Source organism: Cheilinus undulatus, linkage group 23, assembly GCF_018320785.1.
Source record: "Cheilinus undulatus linkage group 23, ASM1832078v1, whole genome shotgun sequence".
Taxonomy (NCBI): Eukaryota; Metazoa; Chordata; class Actinopteri; order Labriformes; family Labridae; genus Cheilinus; species Cheilinus undulatus.
This window is the reverse complement of record NC_054887.1, coordinates 1,242,983-1,257,647: the sequence shown is the minus strand read 5'-3', so window position 1 is coordinate 1,257,647 and position 14,665 is coordinate 1,242,983. Positions and strand designations below refer to the sequence as shown.

Genomic DNA, 14,665 nt, shown 5'->3' with positions numbered 1-14,665 from the left:
TTACATCACCATTTTCTCACCGTATGGCTGCGTTTTACTTTGAAGGCCTCAAATGTCCTCACCATCCTTGAAAACACTTGTTCTTCTAATGAGTGCTCTATAGAACAGGACGCAGGCCTTTCGAAATAAAACAGCAGCCTTATTCTCATCTTTGGGTTGATCTTGATTTGTTTGTTTTGTTCATTTGTTGTGTTGGTGTGAACTCAGAGTTAGGTTACCTGTCAACAGGTGAGTATGGAAACATGACTGTGTTTGAGATGATGGCAGATGCACTCTAAAGGATTTTAAAGAATGGGTAACATTTTTACCTTTTTTTTGCCCAAACCTCGTCTTTTAATCGGGGTAAACTTAGACTCGTGGGTTTTTTAACCTTTGCATTGTTGTTAAGAAAAAAAACAAAAACTAGGATAGTGATTGTGATTGGAAATTGATGACTTAAACCTTTCTGTCATATTTGTGACAAATCTTTGAGTGTGCATCAGCCCTTCATTTAAACTAATTGAGCTGAAGTAACTGCCATGCAGCCATGCATGCTGTCAGTTAACCCTGTAATCCCTCCTGCTAGTGAGCTGTGCCTAAAAGGTTCACTAGGCAAAGGTAAAAGCTGCAGTAAGACTCCAAGCTATGTCAGCAGTGTCTCTGTGTTTCTGGTTCTCTCGTCATTATTCCTTTACCTGTGGTTTCCAGACTAATGACTCCCTGTCCTCATGTATTCATAACTTAACCCTGTGATCCCTGGCCTTGTTTGGAGCTGCTGAAGCTGCGATGGATGCTGCTTTAGCTCTCCGTCTGGATGTTGTCTTCCTGTAGATGTTTATCATAGATGTTGTGAGCAGGTCTATGGAACCGTTCAGGATGTGTGTTTTTAAAATGCAGTCATGAAAAATGTGTTGCTGCTCTTGTTGATGCAAATATCTTTACCTTGTAGAAAATGGAGACGATATCAGCAGTGATGAGTCTACTCCCAGTCCAGCCACAGAGGGCAGGTAAATGAATAACACTCTACCTTTTTCAGTTTAATAATCTAACAGAGTTTCTGTTTTGTTGTTTTTCATTACAATCTGTGTTTCAGCTAGGGCCGGGCAATTAATCGCAAATCAAGTTTAATCACAATATGGCCTGCTGCAATTTACAAATCGCAGAAGTTGCAATATTTCTTAAACTTGAAAAATGACAAAACAGTAGTTTAATACATTGATTTTTTGCAGCACCTTAAAAAGCTTTACCTCCTCCACCCCAGCCTCCTCCTTTATAGACTAAAGCTTCACCTCCTCCACCCCAGCCTCCTCCTTTATAGACTAAAGCTTCCTCTCCTCCACCCCAGCCTCCTCCTTTATAGACTAAAGCTTCCTCTCCTCCACCCCAGCCTCCTCCTTTATAGACTAAAGCTTCCTCTCCTCCACCCCAGCCTCCTCCTTTATAGACTAAAGCTTCCCCTCCTCCACCCCAGCCTCCTCCTTTATAGACCAAAGCTTCACCTCCTCCACCCCAGCCTCCTCCTTTATAGACTAAAGCTTCCTCTCCTCCACCCCAGCCTCCTCCTTTATAGACCAAAGCTTCACCTCCTCCACCCCAGCCTCCTCCTTTGTAGACTAAAGCTTCTATATCTGACTCTCTTTCAGCACTCTGGCATCAGATTTAATGAAGCTCTGTGGTGAATCCAGACCAAGAAGCAAGGTACTACTCCCTAACAGCGCTCAAAGCAACTGACTTTAGAACTTAGCAACCTTTTATTTGACTTTCTTTGACTACAGTTCTTAAAAAAATACCACAGTAGTTATTTATAGGATATAAATAAATTACTAACTGGTTCATTGACTTGTGAGTTAAGTCAAAATTGAGCGAAACATTTTGGGTCCCCCAGGCTCGCAGGCGAACCACCACCCAGATGGAGCTGTTGTATGCCAGCAGTGGAGATTTTTCATGTGAGTCCCCAACCGGAGACTTCCCAGCCCCTCTGCTGGCTGTCTCAGAGCGCCTGGAAGGGCCAGCAGACATGCAGGGTCACATGCTTGGTCAAACCCTCGATCGGGAGCAAGCTGTCTCCCCATCTGCACTGTCTGCCAGGACAGTTGGCTTGTAAGTATTAAAGAGGGCTTCTCTCAGTGGTCAGAGATGAGCGCAAGATATTTTCTTTTTTAATGGTGTATATTTATTTTGGTGGAGGGACATGACCCCTGTCACTTTTGACATGCGTAGGTCTGGATCCAGGTCGCCTACAGGAACTGAGAAGAGACAACTAGAGCGTTCACCCCTAGCCAGAAGAAAGCTGCAAGAGAGAGGAGCCACAACGACTCATATCGCAGCGCCCACCAGTCCACCGAGCACAGCAGAGGCTAAAACGAGAGGCAGCGACCACAAATCACCGTGAGTGAGAGGAACTGTAGATGTGATGCCTTGTAAACTTAGCACAAAAAGTTAGGATATTAGTGTTTGGAAAATTATGTTCTGACAATGCTGTAAATCCCAAATATTAATGTGCAAAAGTGCATTGAATTCATGCTGTAAATAGTTGGACACATTAAAGTCTGCATATTAATAATGACTGTTTTTTTATTGATTTACTATCATGCTGTCTTTTTCTCTCCTGTACTATTAAACAGCCATATATTTTCATGACCATATGGTTTTTTTTTATTGCAGGTTGGAAGAGTCGCCTGTATTTGAAGGACACAGGTAATTCGTAACTCTAGTCCATTTCCTCCTCTCTCTTCCTAAACAGACATATCTACATGTAACGTGTCTTTTCTGCAGAGGTGTGATCAATCCTGTGACAGCCCCTAAAAACAGCAGAGGAGCCAAACTCCAGTGTGTTTATGTTGCTGAGGGACACACCAAACCAGTTCTCTGTGTCGATGCCACCGATGATCTGCTCTTTACAGGCTCTAAAGGTTAAAATGAATAACTCCATAGCTGCTTCTTCTTTAAAGATCATCCTTTAGATGCTTTGTTTACCTCACTATTGCTTTTTTTAGATCGTACATGTAAAGTCTGGAATCTGGTGACCGGTCAGGAGATCATGTCTCTGACAGATCATCCTAGCAGTGTTGTCTCTGTCAGGTAATGTTTTCATCCTCCACTGTAGTAAATCAGCAGAGTAGGAATGCACTTGTAGTGATTGTGGGTTTTCTTTGTTTTCAGGTACACCTCCAGTCTCGTCTTCACCGTGTCCACTGCTTACATAAAGGTCTGGGACATTCGAGACTCTGCCAAGTGTATCCGCACTCTAACGTAAATTCCCCGCTCTTTCTCTCGCTTCATTTTTGCAGAATATAGACTTGCTTTTTTATTAAGTGTGTATTTATTGGTTGCCAGGTCATCCGGTCAGGTAGGTTCTGGGGACATTTGTTCATCTGCTAGGAGTTTATCCATCCCACCAGGAGAGAGTCAGATCAACCAGATAGCTCTCAACCCTAACGGCTCCTTCCTTTACGCTGCTGCTGGCAACGCTGTACGCATGTGGGACCTCCGCAAGTAAGTCTGCAGCAGATAAGTGTTTAAACTGCGCCAAAAATCAACATGACTCTTAATTCTTTCCTGCCTTTCTGTAGGTTTGTGTCCACAGGGAAGCTCACTGGACATTTGGGACCCGTCATGTGTCTAACCATTGACAAATTAAATAATGGACAGGATGTGGTCCTCACCGGCTCCAAAGACCATCATATTAAAGTAAGACTTGCATGGACATAAAGACAGGATGTTAGAAATATTCAGATTTCTGTGTGGTGCTCAGCAGTGTTTGTTTTACAGATGTTTGAGGTGACAGAGGGCGCTCAGGGTAGCATTAGCTCCACCCACATGTTTGAACCGCCTCATCAGGATGGCGTTGAGTCTCTGGCTCTGCATGGAGACGTTTTCTACAGCAGCTCCAGAGACTACCACATCAAGAAGTGGGATTTAGAAAGTAAACAGCTGGTGCAGGTACGCTCAGATATCACAAACACAAATTTCAGTTCATGTGAATTTAAAAGTGTAATCTGAAGTACTGAATCACATGTTTGCTCTGCTAGTCTGTCAGCACACAGGCGGACTGGGTTAGCGCTCTGGGCGTGGTGCCAGGCTATCCGGTGCTGCTGAGCGGATGCAGGGGAGGACTGCTCCGTCTCTGGCACACCAACTCCCTCACAACTCTCGGCGAAGTCCGTGGACACGACAGTCCCATCAACGGCCTGGCCACCAACAGCAGCCAGCTGTTCACGGCCTCGGAGTGAGTCACAAAGACAGGCAGCCCTCATGCTTTACATGCTTTTATACATGTCAGGAAAAGGACCGTTCACACTGGACTAGTATTACCTGTGGACCTCTGATCATTGTGGATTAGTGTTTGGTGCGGTGCATTCACACGGGATAAGGGAAGTCTGTAATGAACTCAAATTTGTAAAGGAAATATAAAGGTGCTGCAGGGCAGCAGCAATGAAAACACTGTAAATATTTTGTGCATTTCAGTCTGTACAAAAAAATGCAATGTGGTGCACATCGTGTTCTGCAAGTGACATTTCCTTCATGTGTCCTATTGAGACCTAGAACAGAGTTTCTAATCTACAACCTGAGGTCTTTTCCCTCTTTCTCTCTATGTCAGTGTCACTCAACCCTGCTCAACTAAAGAGTCAAACTGTACAAAAATACCTTTGCAAGAGCCACAATCTAAGTGGTAAAAGGTGGCAATTAAAATAAGTTAAAGGTGAATAATAAAAGCTGTAAAAAAAGAATAATAATAATAAATAAAAGTGGTAAATGGGTGAACAGGGGTAAAATAGGCAGAAATAGCAAAAACTGGGTGAGATGTGACAAAAAACTGACTTACAGGTGGCAATAATGGTAACAAAGCAGCAAAAAGGTGGGAGAAAATGAGTGAAAAATAACTAAAATTGGCAAAAAGCAGCAAAAAAGATGGGTGAAAATGAATGAAAAATGACTAAAATTGGCAAAAAGCAGCAAAAAAGATGGGGGAAAATGAGTGAAAATGACTAAAATTGGCAAAAAGCAGCAAAAAAGATGGGAGAAAATGAGTGAAAGTGACTAAAATTGGCAAAAAGCAGCAAAAAAGATGGGGGAAAATGAATGAAAAGTGACTAAAATTGGCAAAAAGCAGCAAAAAAGATGGGGGAAAATGAGTGAAAATGACTAAAATTGGCAAAAAGCAGCAAAAAAGATGGGGGAAAATGAGTGAAAATGACTAAAATTGGCAAAAAGCAGCAAAAAAGATGGGAGAAAATGAGTGAAAGTGACTAAAATTGGCAAAAAGCTGGGGGGAAATAGTAACAGTGACATGTAATGGCAAGAGGCACCTTAAATTGGCAAAAAGCAGCCAGAAACGGAAAAAATTGGCAAAACCATGCAAATAAGGGCACTGACAATATACAGACAAAAAAAAGGCTGACAACTAAATTTGACATTTAAAGACTGCTGTATAACTGTGGGAAACAAACTGCAATGGATAATTGCAAAGTTCAAAGTTGTCCTCTTTAATGGTTTTCTGGGGGAATAATATTTCAAATTTAGACATAAAAGAGCCACAAATCCTCATGAAAGGGCCACATGTGGATCTAGAGCCATGCGTTGAGTATCACTGTTCTATATATTCCAACTGCGGTGCTTCATGCAGGTGATTTTGTGCTATGTAATTCTGGGATAGATGCACATCTACAGCAACCCTCCTCACACATCAGCTGTTGCAGCCGAACCACTAAATGTTGAGCAACAAATTTCAAATTGTAAATTGTTTTATGCATGAAATATACAGCTAGGTAAATCTGATATAAGACAGAAGCTGTAGGAAGCAGAGCAGCGGTGTGAGCTGAAAATGCTGCACGGATAAAATTACAGTTCTGCGTGATTATTACAAACGACCAGAGGTCACTAGGTAATTCTAGTCCCTTGCAAATATGGTGTAAGACTAGCCATGCCATTAAGACTAGTCCTTTTTATTTAGCTTCAGTATATGAAGCCAGGATTGATTATAATGGCCATTTTTGGGTAAATCTTCTATGATTGTGTCTTACAGTGACCGCACAGTAAAGATTTGGGAAGCTAAAGGATCTCTTGAGGAAGGACTTCACTGACACCTCATGTTCACCAACCGTACGTGATCAAGGATCATCTGCTGGCTCTTATCATGAGGCGACTGCAGCACATGTGAAAGAACGATCCTTTCCTAATGCTCTGTGTGGATCAGTTTCAGGGACGCCTGCTTAGATGTGACTGAACTTTTCCTTTCAGCTGAGTCTACGGATCTCTCAGGGTAAGGAAGATACTGATGAATCCTCAGAGTTACCCAGAGGAGCTCAGAAACAGCTGCTATGGACAGCAGATCCTGCTAACTGTGACGAACAGTCAAAGAGGTAATATCAATAACCAACCATGGTTTCAAACATTCCTGTCCTCAGTTCAGACCAAGACAACATGGATACCTTCTCTGCGTGTGTCGACTTTCTTCAGAACTGCTGAGAAAAAGACGTTTTTGGTGAACCAATCAGAGCTGTCCATTAAAACGACAGAAGGCTGAAGGTTCTAGACTAGAGTTTTCCTGCTTACCAGCAATAACTGTGAGTCTGTTCTGTGTTCACATGATGGTAATTTATTTCCTGTCGTTGCTGGCGTGTGTTGTCTTTAACAGTGATAGAAGGTCTGACTCCCCAGCCGCTACTGCCAAATCATCTGTTGGAACAAGCCTCCAAAAAGTGTTTACATTAAAGGTCACATATTTGACCCCTTTAAGACAAGTTCATATTGTTGTCAGAGGTCCTCAAAACATGCCTGTGAAGTTTGTTGATGAAAAACACTCCAGTATTGATTTCTGCATGTCTAAAAACCCCTCTGTTTCAGCCCTGCTCAGAACCACCTGTTTCTGTGTCCGTGGCTTTAAATCTTAATGAGGTGTCTGACTCCGCCCCCTGACCATGCCCCTCCCAGGAAATAGATGTAGCTTAACAGCTGATAGAAAAGCCTGAAAAGGTTTATTTTGGAGAATATGTGACCTTTAATGATAATAAATCTGTTGTACCGTACCTTAAAAACAAAACAACTGTTACTCGTTTCCGTGTGCACTTTTAGATTACTGAAGGTTTTTTATTCTGCTATGATCTGATTCAGGCTTTTCCAGTCAGTAGAAGATGATGGATGAACAGAATCAGATCCTAGACTCAGGAAACGGTAGAAACCAGCCTTCTTTAGCATGCTAGCGCTAGCGATTTTCTCAGTTTAACAGTTTTGTGGATGATAAACGTTCCTGAATTATTCGTGTTTCATTTTTTGCTGAGTCAGTTCAACCTTAATTTAATCTGTTACATCAGGAACTAAACTGAACTAACACTTTTACTGACATTTGCGTTCTCTCATGTTCGTTGACTGTCTTAGCTGAGAAGGTTAACCCTCGGTGTTCTCTCCCTCCGTCATCAGTGTCTGTGTGTCTCTGTAAAAGCTGAAGACTGGCTCTGGCAGCAGACGGCACCCCTGTTTTAATGCAGTCTAAAGAGCAGACACTTTAAATCATTTGAATAATGTGAATATCATCAAATCGAATCAAGAAGCTTGTAATCAGTGGCTTTATGAAGGCTTCTGTTCCTGTGAGCTGTGTTTCTGTGTTTTATCTGTCCAGATGCTGTGATTGGTCCTCCTGTTCTCTGTTTGTTTACCTCCGCTGTCTGAGCGTTGTAAACTGTTCACCATATCAAACAGGTTTGGATGGGACTGAAAAATGCTATTTATTTATTTCCTTGATGTGTCTTCCTGTTCAGAGATTTGTGATGTCATCAAAGAGGAGGGGCTTACAGGTGACTTCCTCTTCATCATCAGTTATCAGTGCCTGTAGTTAAAGGTGGAGTTGACTTGATCCATGTCGACTATTCCCCTTTAAAAATGTCACACATCTTAATTTATTATGAGCTACTGCACCAGGATCATTTACACCAGGGCTGTCAAAAGATTATCATCTTTAATCGCCATTAATCTCAGGATTTCTGTAGTTAATTGTGATTAATCCCACCTTTATTATCTCTTGCTAAAATGGTACTATTTTGCATTCAAACATGTTTTTGTGTGGTTTTTGGATTTTCTCTCATAACGATGGCTGAAATGCACAACCTCCTGTCTGAGAAATGCACTTTTTTGAGAAAACAAAAGAAAAGTTGTTGTTTTCTAGCAGAATGCTGGTTGTTCATACACTGGACTATCTCACTGTATTATGTGTTAATACTAGAGCAGCCCTCCTGATTCTCATCATCCAAACTGAAATCCTGCAGATCGGAGGTTTTGACCTTCGGCCATCGAAGCGTCATTGCAGACCAGTTTTATTATCACATGAACTTAAACACAGAAAAAGGAACTTGTTATGGATTGAACAGTTAAAAGGGAAATGTTCAGGTGACTTCTGACTTTTCCTCTGAGCTGTCTGAGTTTTTAAAGGTGGACTTATTTTACATCGCTGTGGCTGCAGAGATGCTAATGTGGATTAACCAAAGCTTGATGACAGGGACAATAAAGCCAGATTAAACAAGGTAAAAATATAATTGTAGATCCTAGTTGATGGGGATTAATGTGATTAATCTTGACAGCCCTAATTTAAAGGTGTTAAAGGTGTTTTTTCCAGTACTTATACTGGGCGCAGGAACTGTTGACGATGCTGGGACCAGTGGAATGAGAATTTTTGCACTGAGAAATCTAACTATCAGAATCTTGAATTCTGTTTTCTAGAGAAAGTAGCAAGAAGAACTGGTAATGACTTGGACTAAAACTGGGACAATAGTTCCAACAAAGACACAATTTAATATGCAATTTTTCCAAATGATGTTGTGACATCCTGATTAAAGGTGTTTGAAGTTTGACTGTAAATCTGCTCTTTTGTAAATACAGCTGTCGTTTCTCTCCTGGTGATTCTCTTTTGCATAAATCTAAGCGATTAGTAAATATCTGATGCTTTGTGCGAATTAAAAACAGAAATACATGCTGCGTCTGTGTTTTTATTTTTGTCTTTACCATGCACTTACATGGAGTGACCACATGGTGGCAGTACAGCGACATTATGCAAACACTTAACAGCAGCAGGTCAGACAGTGAGGCCTTATGAAACCAGCTGCTCAGGTGTCACACACCTGCTCTTTTTTGCTTTTTTGTCTGGGATTAATTTTTAGTCTTCAAAAGAAAAAACAAGGAGTAGAATAATCCCTGATTCCTTGAACTCTATCATCAGTTATTAGAGGCTTGTTTCTTTTTAAGATGTTACTACACTCAAAAACATTAGTTTCACTATCATAAATACTAAAAGAACAAACTTTTAATTAATGTCAAATTATAGTTATTCACTGTCATTCCTGAAGAGAAAAATGAGTTTCAGTAGTTGAATGTTGTGCTTGATTCATTTCTGACTTCTCAGAGGAGCCCAGTGAAGATGAATTCAGTTTGAAATTCCTCATTCCTGTTCAAAATGGTAAAACATGGAGAGCTGACTGAAAATGAATGAGTCCACATTAAAGCACTTCATGATGCTGGATGGTCTCTGAGACAAATATGACAGATGGGCTAACACATTTGTGAAGCACTGTGTGTGTGTGTGTGTGTGTGTGTGTGTGTGTGTATATATATATATATACATATACCTGCATGTAATTCTCAGACTAGTACACATTTTAGACAATGCTTGATATAAAACTATAATTTTTTAGATACCCAAGCACCAGTTCTATGACCTTTTAATATCCTGAAAGCTGTAAGTTGTTATTTTTTTACATTAAGTAAAAGTAAAAGTAGTGATTATAAAAAGTACTTTAAAAATAAAGTACACATCAAAGCAACTTGAGTGAGTGTAATTAGTCACGTTCCATCTCTGGCTACTCTCTGTGGGTCATTTTTATAAGATCTGGGATCCATCTTCAACCTTGCATGGATTTCCAGTTAGACCCCAGCCTCTCTTTTACCCTTTAATATTTTATTACTTTCTTTTTTCGATCGTTGATGCCACCTTATTGCAGAGTTGGTGTGAATTATGAGGTACCTGGATCTGATGCATGTCTCTGTTAGATGAAGCGCTGCAGCACTGGGAGCACACTCGCTGTAAGCTGCTGTTACTACAGACATTAAACGTTCAACGTCTTTGCTTTAAAATAAATCATTAGTGTGTGATACTCAGTGACTTACACAGTGGGTCGTTATATTAGAGCTGATCCTGCTGATGACTGGACTCAGACTGAGCTGTTGTCTGTCACATATCACTCTGGCATCAGTCATGCCTCCTCTATGCTCTGCAGCATAAAGCATGCATTTGAACTGGTGACAACAGTGCAGCAAAAAAGTCTGTTTCAGTGATGGTACTGGTACCAGTTTACTGCCCAGTCCTGAGAGTGGAACCTGTGGCTCAGCTGGTAGGGTTGGGCATCATCCAATCAAAAGGTCCTGGTCATGCCCCAGCTGCTGCAGTCACATGTCGATATGTTCATGGGTGGAATGCTTAACTCCTGCTTTGGTGCTGTGTAAATATACATGATAATGAATGGGATCAGCTTATACTGATGTTCATCTCTACGTGGAAATAGATAAGTGTGTGAAAGCACTAAATAAGTCTATTGAATTCTATGTGCTATATTTATTTATCATTCATCTCAGTTTTACTCAAATTCATTCATTTGTAATAAATAATATGTATTTAAGGGTTTAAGTTAGAATTATTTCACTAAATTAGGAGATATGTCGTCATTGGAATATGTCTAGCTGACAAAAGTGTCCAGCTTCTTTTTCAGGCAGTGATAGGGCTTCTTATCAGAGCCAGACTGAGACAGACAGGTGAGAAAGGTGAAGAAACTCCCCTGAAGACACATATTGATGTGAACAGTGATGCACCAATCAATATTTAATGTGCAGCAGCACTGAGAGCCACAGAGTCTTAATTGGCTCTGAAGGAGCAGAGCATTGACGTGGCAGCCTCACACTCCTGTGGAAAGCTGTTGGATTAAACTGTGGCAGTAAAAACTCAGGGATTATGTAACACACCGTCAGAATGTCAGGATCACATGAGATCCTCTGAGGATCACTAATCAACACCTTTCCATACGTGTCAGTCTTTATAGACAGGAATAAAAACTGGAAATATATTTATGGATCTCATCTATTGATCCTGGTGTTGAACAACATATCTGATAAAACATGGAGCTGATGCTTTAAAGCTACATGAAGAACTTTAAACTGTTGATCCTGATGATCCCTCTGAACAAGCAGGTGTCTCCTCAAACATTACCAACAGGGTCGCTCATAAGGGGGGCAAAGGGAGAGCTTTCTGGGGCCCAGCCACACGAGGAGAACATGAGGACACCAGAAAATACAGGAGAAGGAGCTGAAATCACTGAGAGAAGTAGTGAACACTTTAACATTTTATTTCAGCTGTACACTGAAGGATCTGACTCAGTCGTACTCAGCACATGGCTCTTCTATGTCTTCATTTAAAACATTATTCTTTGAAACTCTGACCTCAGAAATTTATCATTGCAAGCCACATTAACCAGTTTGTTTCCCACACGTATACAGTGGGTTTAAATGGTCAGACTTAATTATCAACCTTTATTTTTCCCCTTATTATATTTTTTTGCCACTTTTAACCTATTTCTGCTGCTTTTAGCTCATTTTTAACACTTCTTTTATCCACTTTTTTTGACCATTTTTTACCACTTTTATCCTGCTTCTTTGCCTTTTTCACCCATTTCAGCTGCCTTTTGCCATTAAATGCCACTTTTACCCCATTTTCCCACCTTTTTACAGCTCTTTTGCCCATTTTATTCACATTTCACCACGTAGATTGTGGCTCTTGGAATGGCATTTTTCAACAATTTGGCTTTTTGGTTGAGCAGGGTTGAGTGATGCTGGTCTGACTAAAACTATGATAAAACGCATCAATGCTGGTGTTATTTCCGACATTTTCACCAGACTGATAAAAATCTGCATGATACGACTTTTAATTAGCTCAAACGCTCAAAACGATGTCTGCTTTGAAAAATCTGAAAAGGCGGAGCTTATGTGACAGAAACCCACCATCAGTAGGTTTCTACGTCAAAAACTTTACATAAAAGGTGGAATGTTACCGCCTCTAATTGACTGGACCATTCAGAGACCACTCCCATCCATTCAGAGACCACTCCCATCCATTCAGAGACCACTCCCATCCATTCAGAAACCACTCCCATCCATTCAGAGACCACTCCCATCTAGTCAGAGACCACTCCCATCCATTCAGAGACCACTCCCATCCATTCAGGGAGCACTCCCCTCCATTCAGAGACCACCCCCATCCATTCAGAGACCACTCCCATCTAGTCAGAGACCACTCCCATCCATTCAGAGACCACCCCCATCCATTCAGAGACCACTCCCATCTAGTCAGAGACCACTCCCATCCATTCAGAGACCACTCCCGTCCATTCAGAGACCACCCCCATCCATTCAGAGACCACTCCCATCCATTCAGAGACCACCCCCATCCATTCAGAGACCACTCCCGTCCATTCAGAGACCACTCCCGTCCATTCAGAGACCACCCCCATCCAATCAGAGACCACTCCCGTCCATTCAGAGACCACTCCCGTCCATTCAGAGACCACTCCCGTCCTCTCCTGCACTGCTTAGGCTCTGAGAGCTCCGGCTATATTAACGCCAATGCTAGAGCCCACGGACCAAATAAGCAGTGCTCAGGACCACCACGGTCCTCCACCACTCTACAGCCTGCATCAGGGGAGTCTGGAGTCTGAGGCAGCAGGGCTGCAGGACTCTGTGTCACTTTCTGGCAAGGTGACGTCACTGTCACTCATGCTTCATCGGGAAAACCCCATCCTTAAAAAAAAAACAAAGAAACAACTCCATTTCTCCTCCCTCCTCTCAGTACCAAAAGATGCAAAAAGGGGTAAGAAGTATCAAAAATGGGCTAAATGTGGTAAAAATGTTGCAACAATGTGTGGATAAAGTGATGAAAAGGCGTTGAAGACAGGATAAAACTGGTTAAAAGTGGCAAAATGATGCAAAAAGAACTTGCAGGAAAAGTGGTGAAAGGGGATAAAAGACCGCAAGAAATGGATTAAAGTGGCAAGAAGGGGCAAAAAGTATCAACAACATATATATTTGCTATATTTGCTCAAATTAAGTACACTGTAAAAGAGGATGAATGTATCGTAGGTAACTGCTTACCTTCAAACATCAAAGAGTGCTCATCTATAGTGTTTTTTCACCTACGGTGGACTAACTTGTGCCATCATTTGCAGTAATGACTATTAATCATCCACTGAACCAGTAGGTGAAGTTTCACCAATGGTAGTGAGTCGGTTACCATTCATTGACATCAACAATAGTAACACTAGCCCCCATAGGCGGGACAACTTCAACTGAGACAGCAGCTTCACTCATGGTGCATTTTACATTATTATTTCATTTAACCCTAAAGTAGCCAGGAGAAAACCTCACTGAGATTAAAAATCTCTTTTTCAAGGCTGTCCTGGCCAAGACAGCAGCAGCAAACTGAGTGCATAAACGTTTAGTGCCCAAAGGCATTCTGGGAAAACTGCAGATTTGTCATGCACATGCTCAGACAGGGCAGTATTTGGTCCTCATTTGAACTTTTATTTTTTCTATCTCAGGGCCGGTTCTAGGCATACATACATGAGGGGGCAGCATGTGTCCACATCATGCTCCAGCATATTTTCTGTTGTTGTTGTTGTCTGTGAGGTGCCAGCAGCATCACTGCTACTGGTTCAGGCAGGAGCAGCACTACCTTTTTTAAAAGCTCTGAAAAATGGATGCATCGTGCAGAACTGATAAATTTGTTGACATACAGCACTTAACAAATTTATTAGACCACACCCAAAGTAAGGTTTATGCCACAGCTGCCCTAAATTAACAGCATTGGTATTTACAAACATCATTTTTTATGTTTCTGCAATGGTTAATACACCAATATGTAGAAGCTCTTTAACCCAAATGATATTTTTAATGCTAAAATAGAATTATTATTGTTATCCATGAATTTTCAACTTTACTGACTTACAAATAACCTGAAAAAATAGCAAAGCACATTAATTTTTCTTAAATAATAAGTCAAATTATAGTTATTTAGTTGCATTTCTGAAAAGAAAAATGATTTTTTTTAGTGGTTGAATGTTATGCTTGATTCATTTCTGACGTCTCAGAGAAGCCCAGTGAGCCGGCTCAAATTTGGATGAATTCAGTTTGAAATTCCTCATTCCTGTTCAAAATGGTAAAACGTTTTTAGTTTTAGTTTTTAGTTTTAAACAAGTTTTTGAAAGATTTCTAAAACATTTATGTTTTCTCATTTTTATGACAGGTGGTCTAATAAATTAGTTAAGCACTGTAAAAGGCAGAGGCAGGGGATGGGGGCAGCCAGTCAGCATCCACGACGACTCACTGAAATTACATGAATGTAATGGGTTATTGTTGGCCTGTACACCATCAGATATTTCTATTTATATGGTGTGTGTGTGCGTGTGTGTGTGTGTGTGTGTGTGTGTGTGTCTTGGGGTTAACTGTGGTTTTGATTAATCCACTTGTTCAGAAGGCTGTACTTCTCCTCATCATTTAGCTTTTTATTTTTGTACCTGGCAGGATCCAATCCATTTAAATTGACTCAAATACTAAATAGTGAGAACTCAAATACATACAGCGCAAAAGTAAAAGCAAAATT

At 41.0% G+C, this 14,665-nt stretch overlaps 1 protein-coding gene across 2 annotated transcripts in view; it reads left to right on the top strand.

The window, feature by feature from the left end:
• The window catches only part of LOC121505667 (kinesin-like protein KIF21A), a 58,781-nt gene extending 49,895 nt beyond the window's left edge, over nt 1-8,886 (top strand). For both annotated transcript variants that reach the window (XM_041781161.1, XM_041781160.1), the window contains exons 23-35: nt 929-986; nt 1,623-1,677; nt 1,865-2,079; nt 2,200-2,367; nt 2,644-2,676; nt 2,755-2,891; nt 2,976-3,060; nt 3,142-3,231; nt 3,316-3,474; nt 3,552-3,669; nt 3,751-3,921; nt 4,011-4,207; nt 6,005-8,886. In XM_041781161.1, the coding sequence (XP_041637095.1) occupies nt 929-986; nt 1,623-1,677; nt 1,865-2,079; nt 2,200-2,367; nt 2,644-2,676; nt 2,755-2,891; nt 2,976-3,060; nt 3,142-3,231; nt 3,316-3,474; nt 3,552-3,669; nt 3,751-3,921; nt 4,011-4,207; nt 6,005-6,062 (1,544 nt within the window). In that variant the 3' untranslated portion in view covers nt 6,063-8,886. The remainder of the gene's footprint in view (nt 1-928; nt 987-1,622; nt 1,678-1,864; nt 2,080-2,199; nt 2,368-2,643; nt 2,677-2,754; nt 2,892-2,975; nt 3,061-3,141; nt 3,232-3,315; nt 3,475-3,551; nt 3,670-3,750; nt 3,922-4,010; nt 4,208-6,004) is intronic.
• Nucleotides 8,887-14,665: the final 5,779 nt, after the last annotated feature.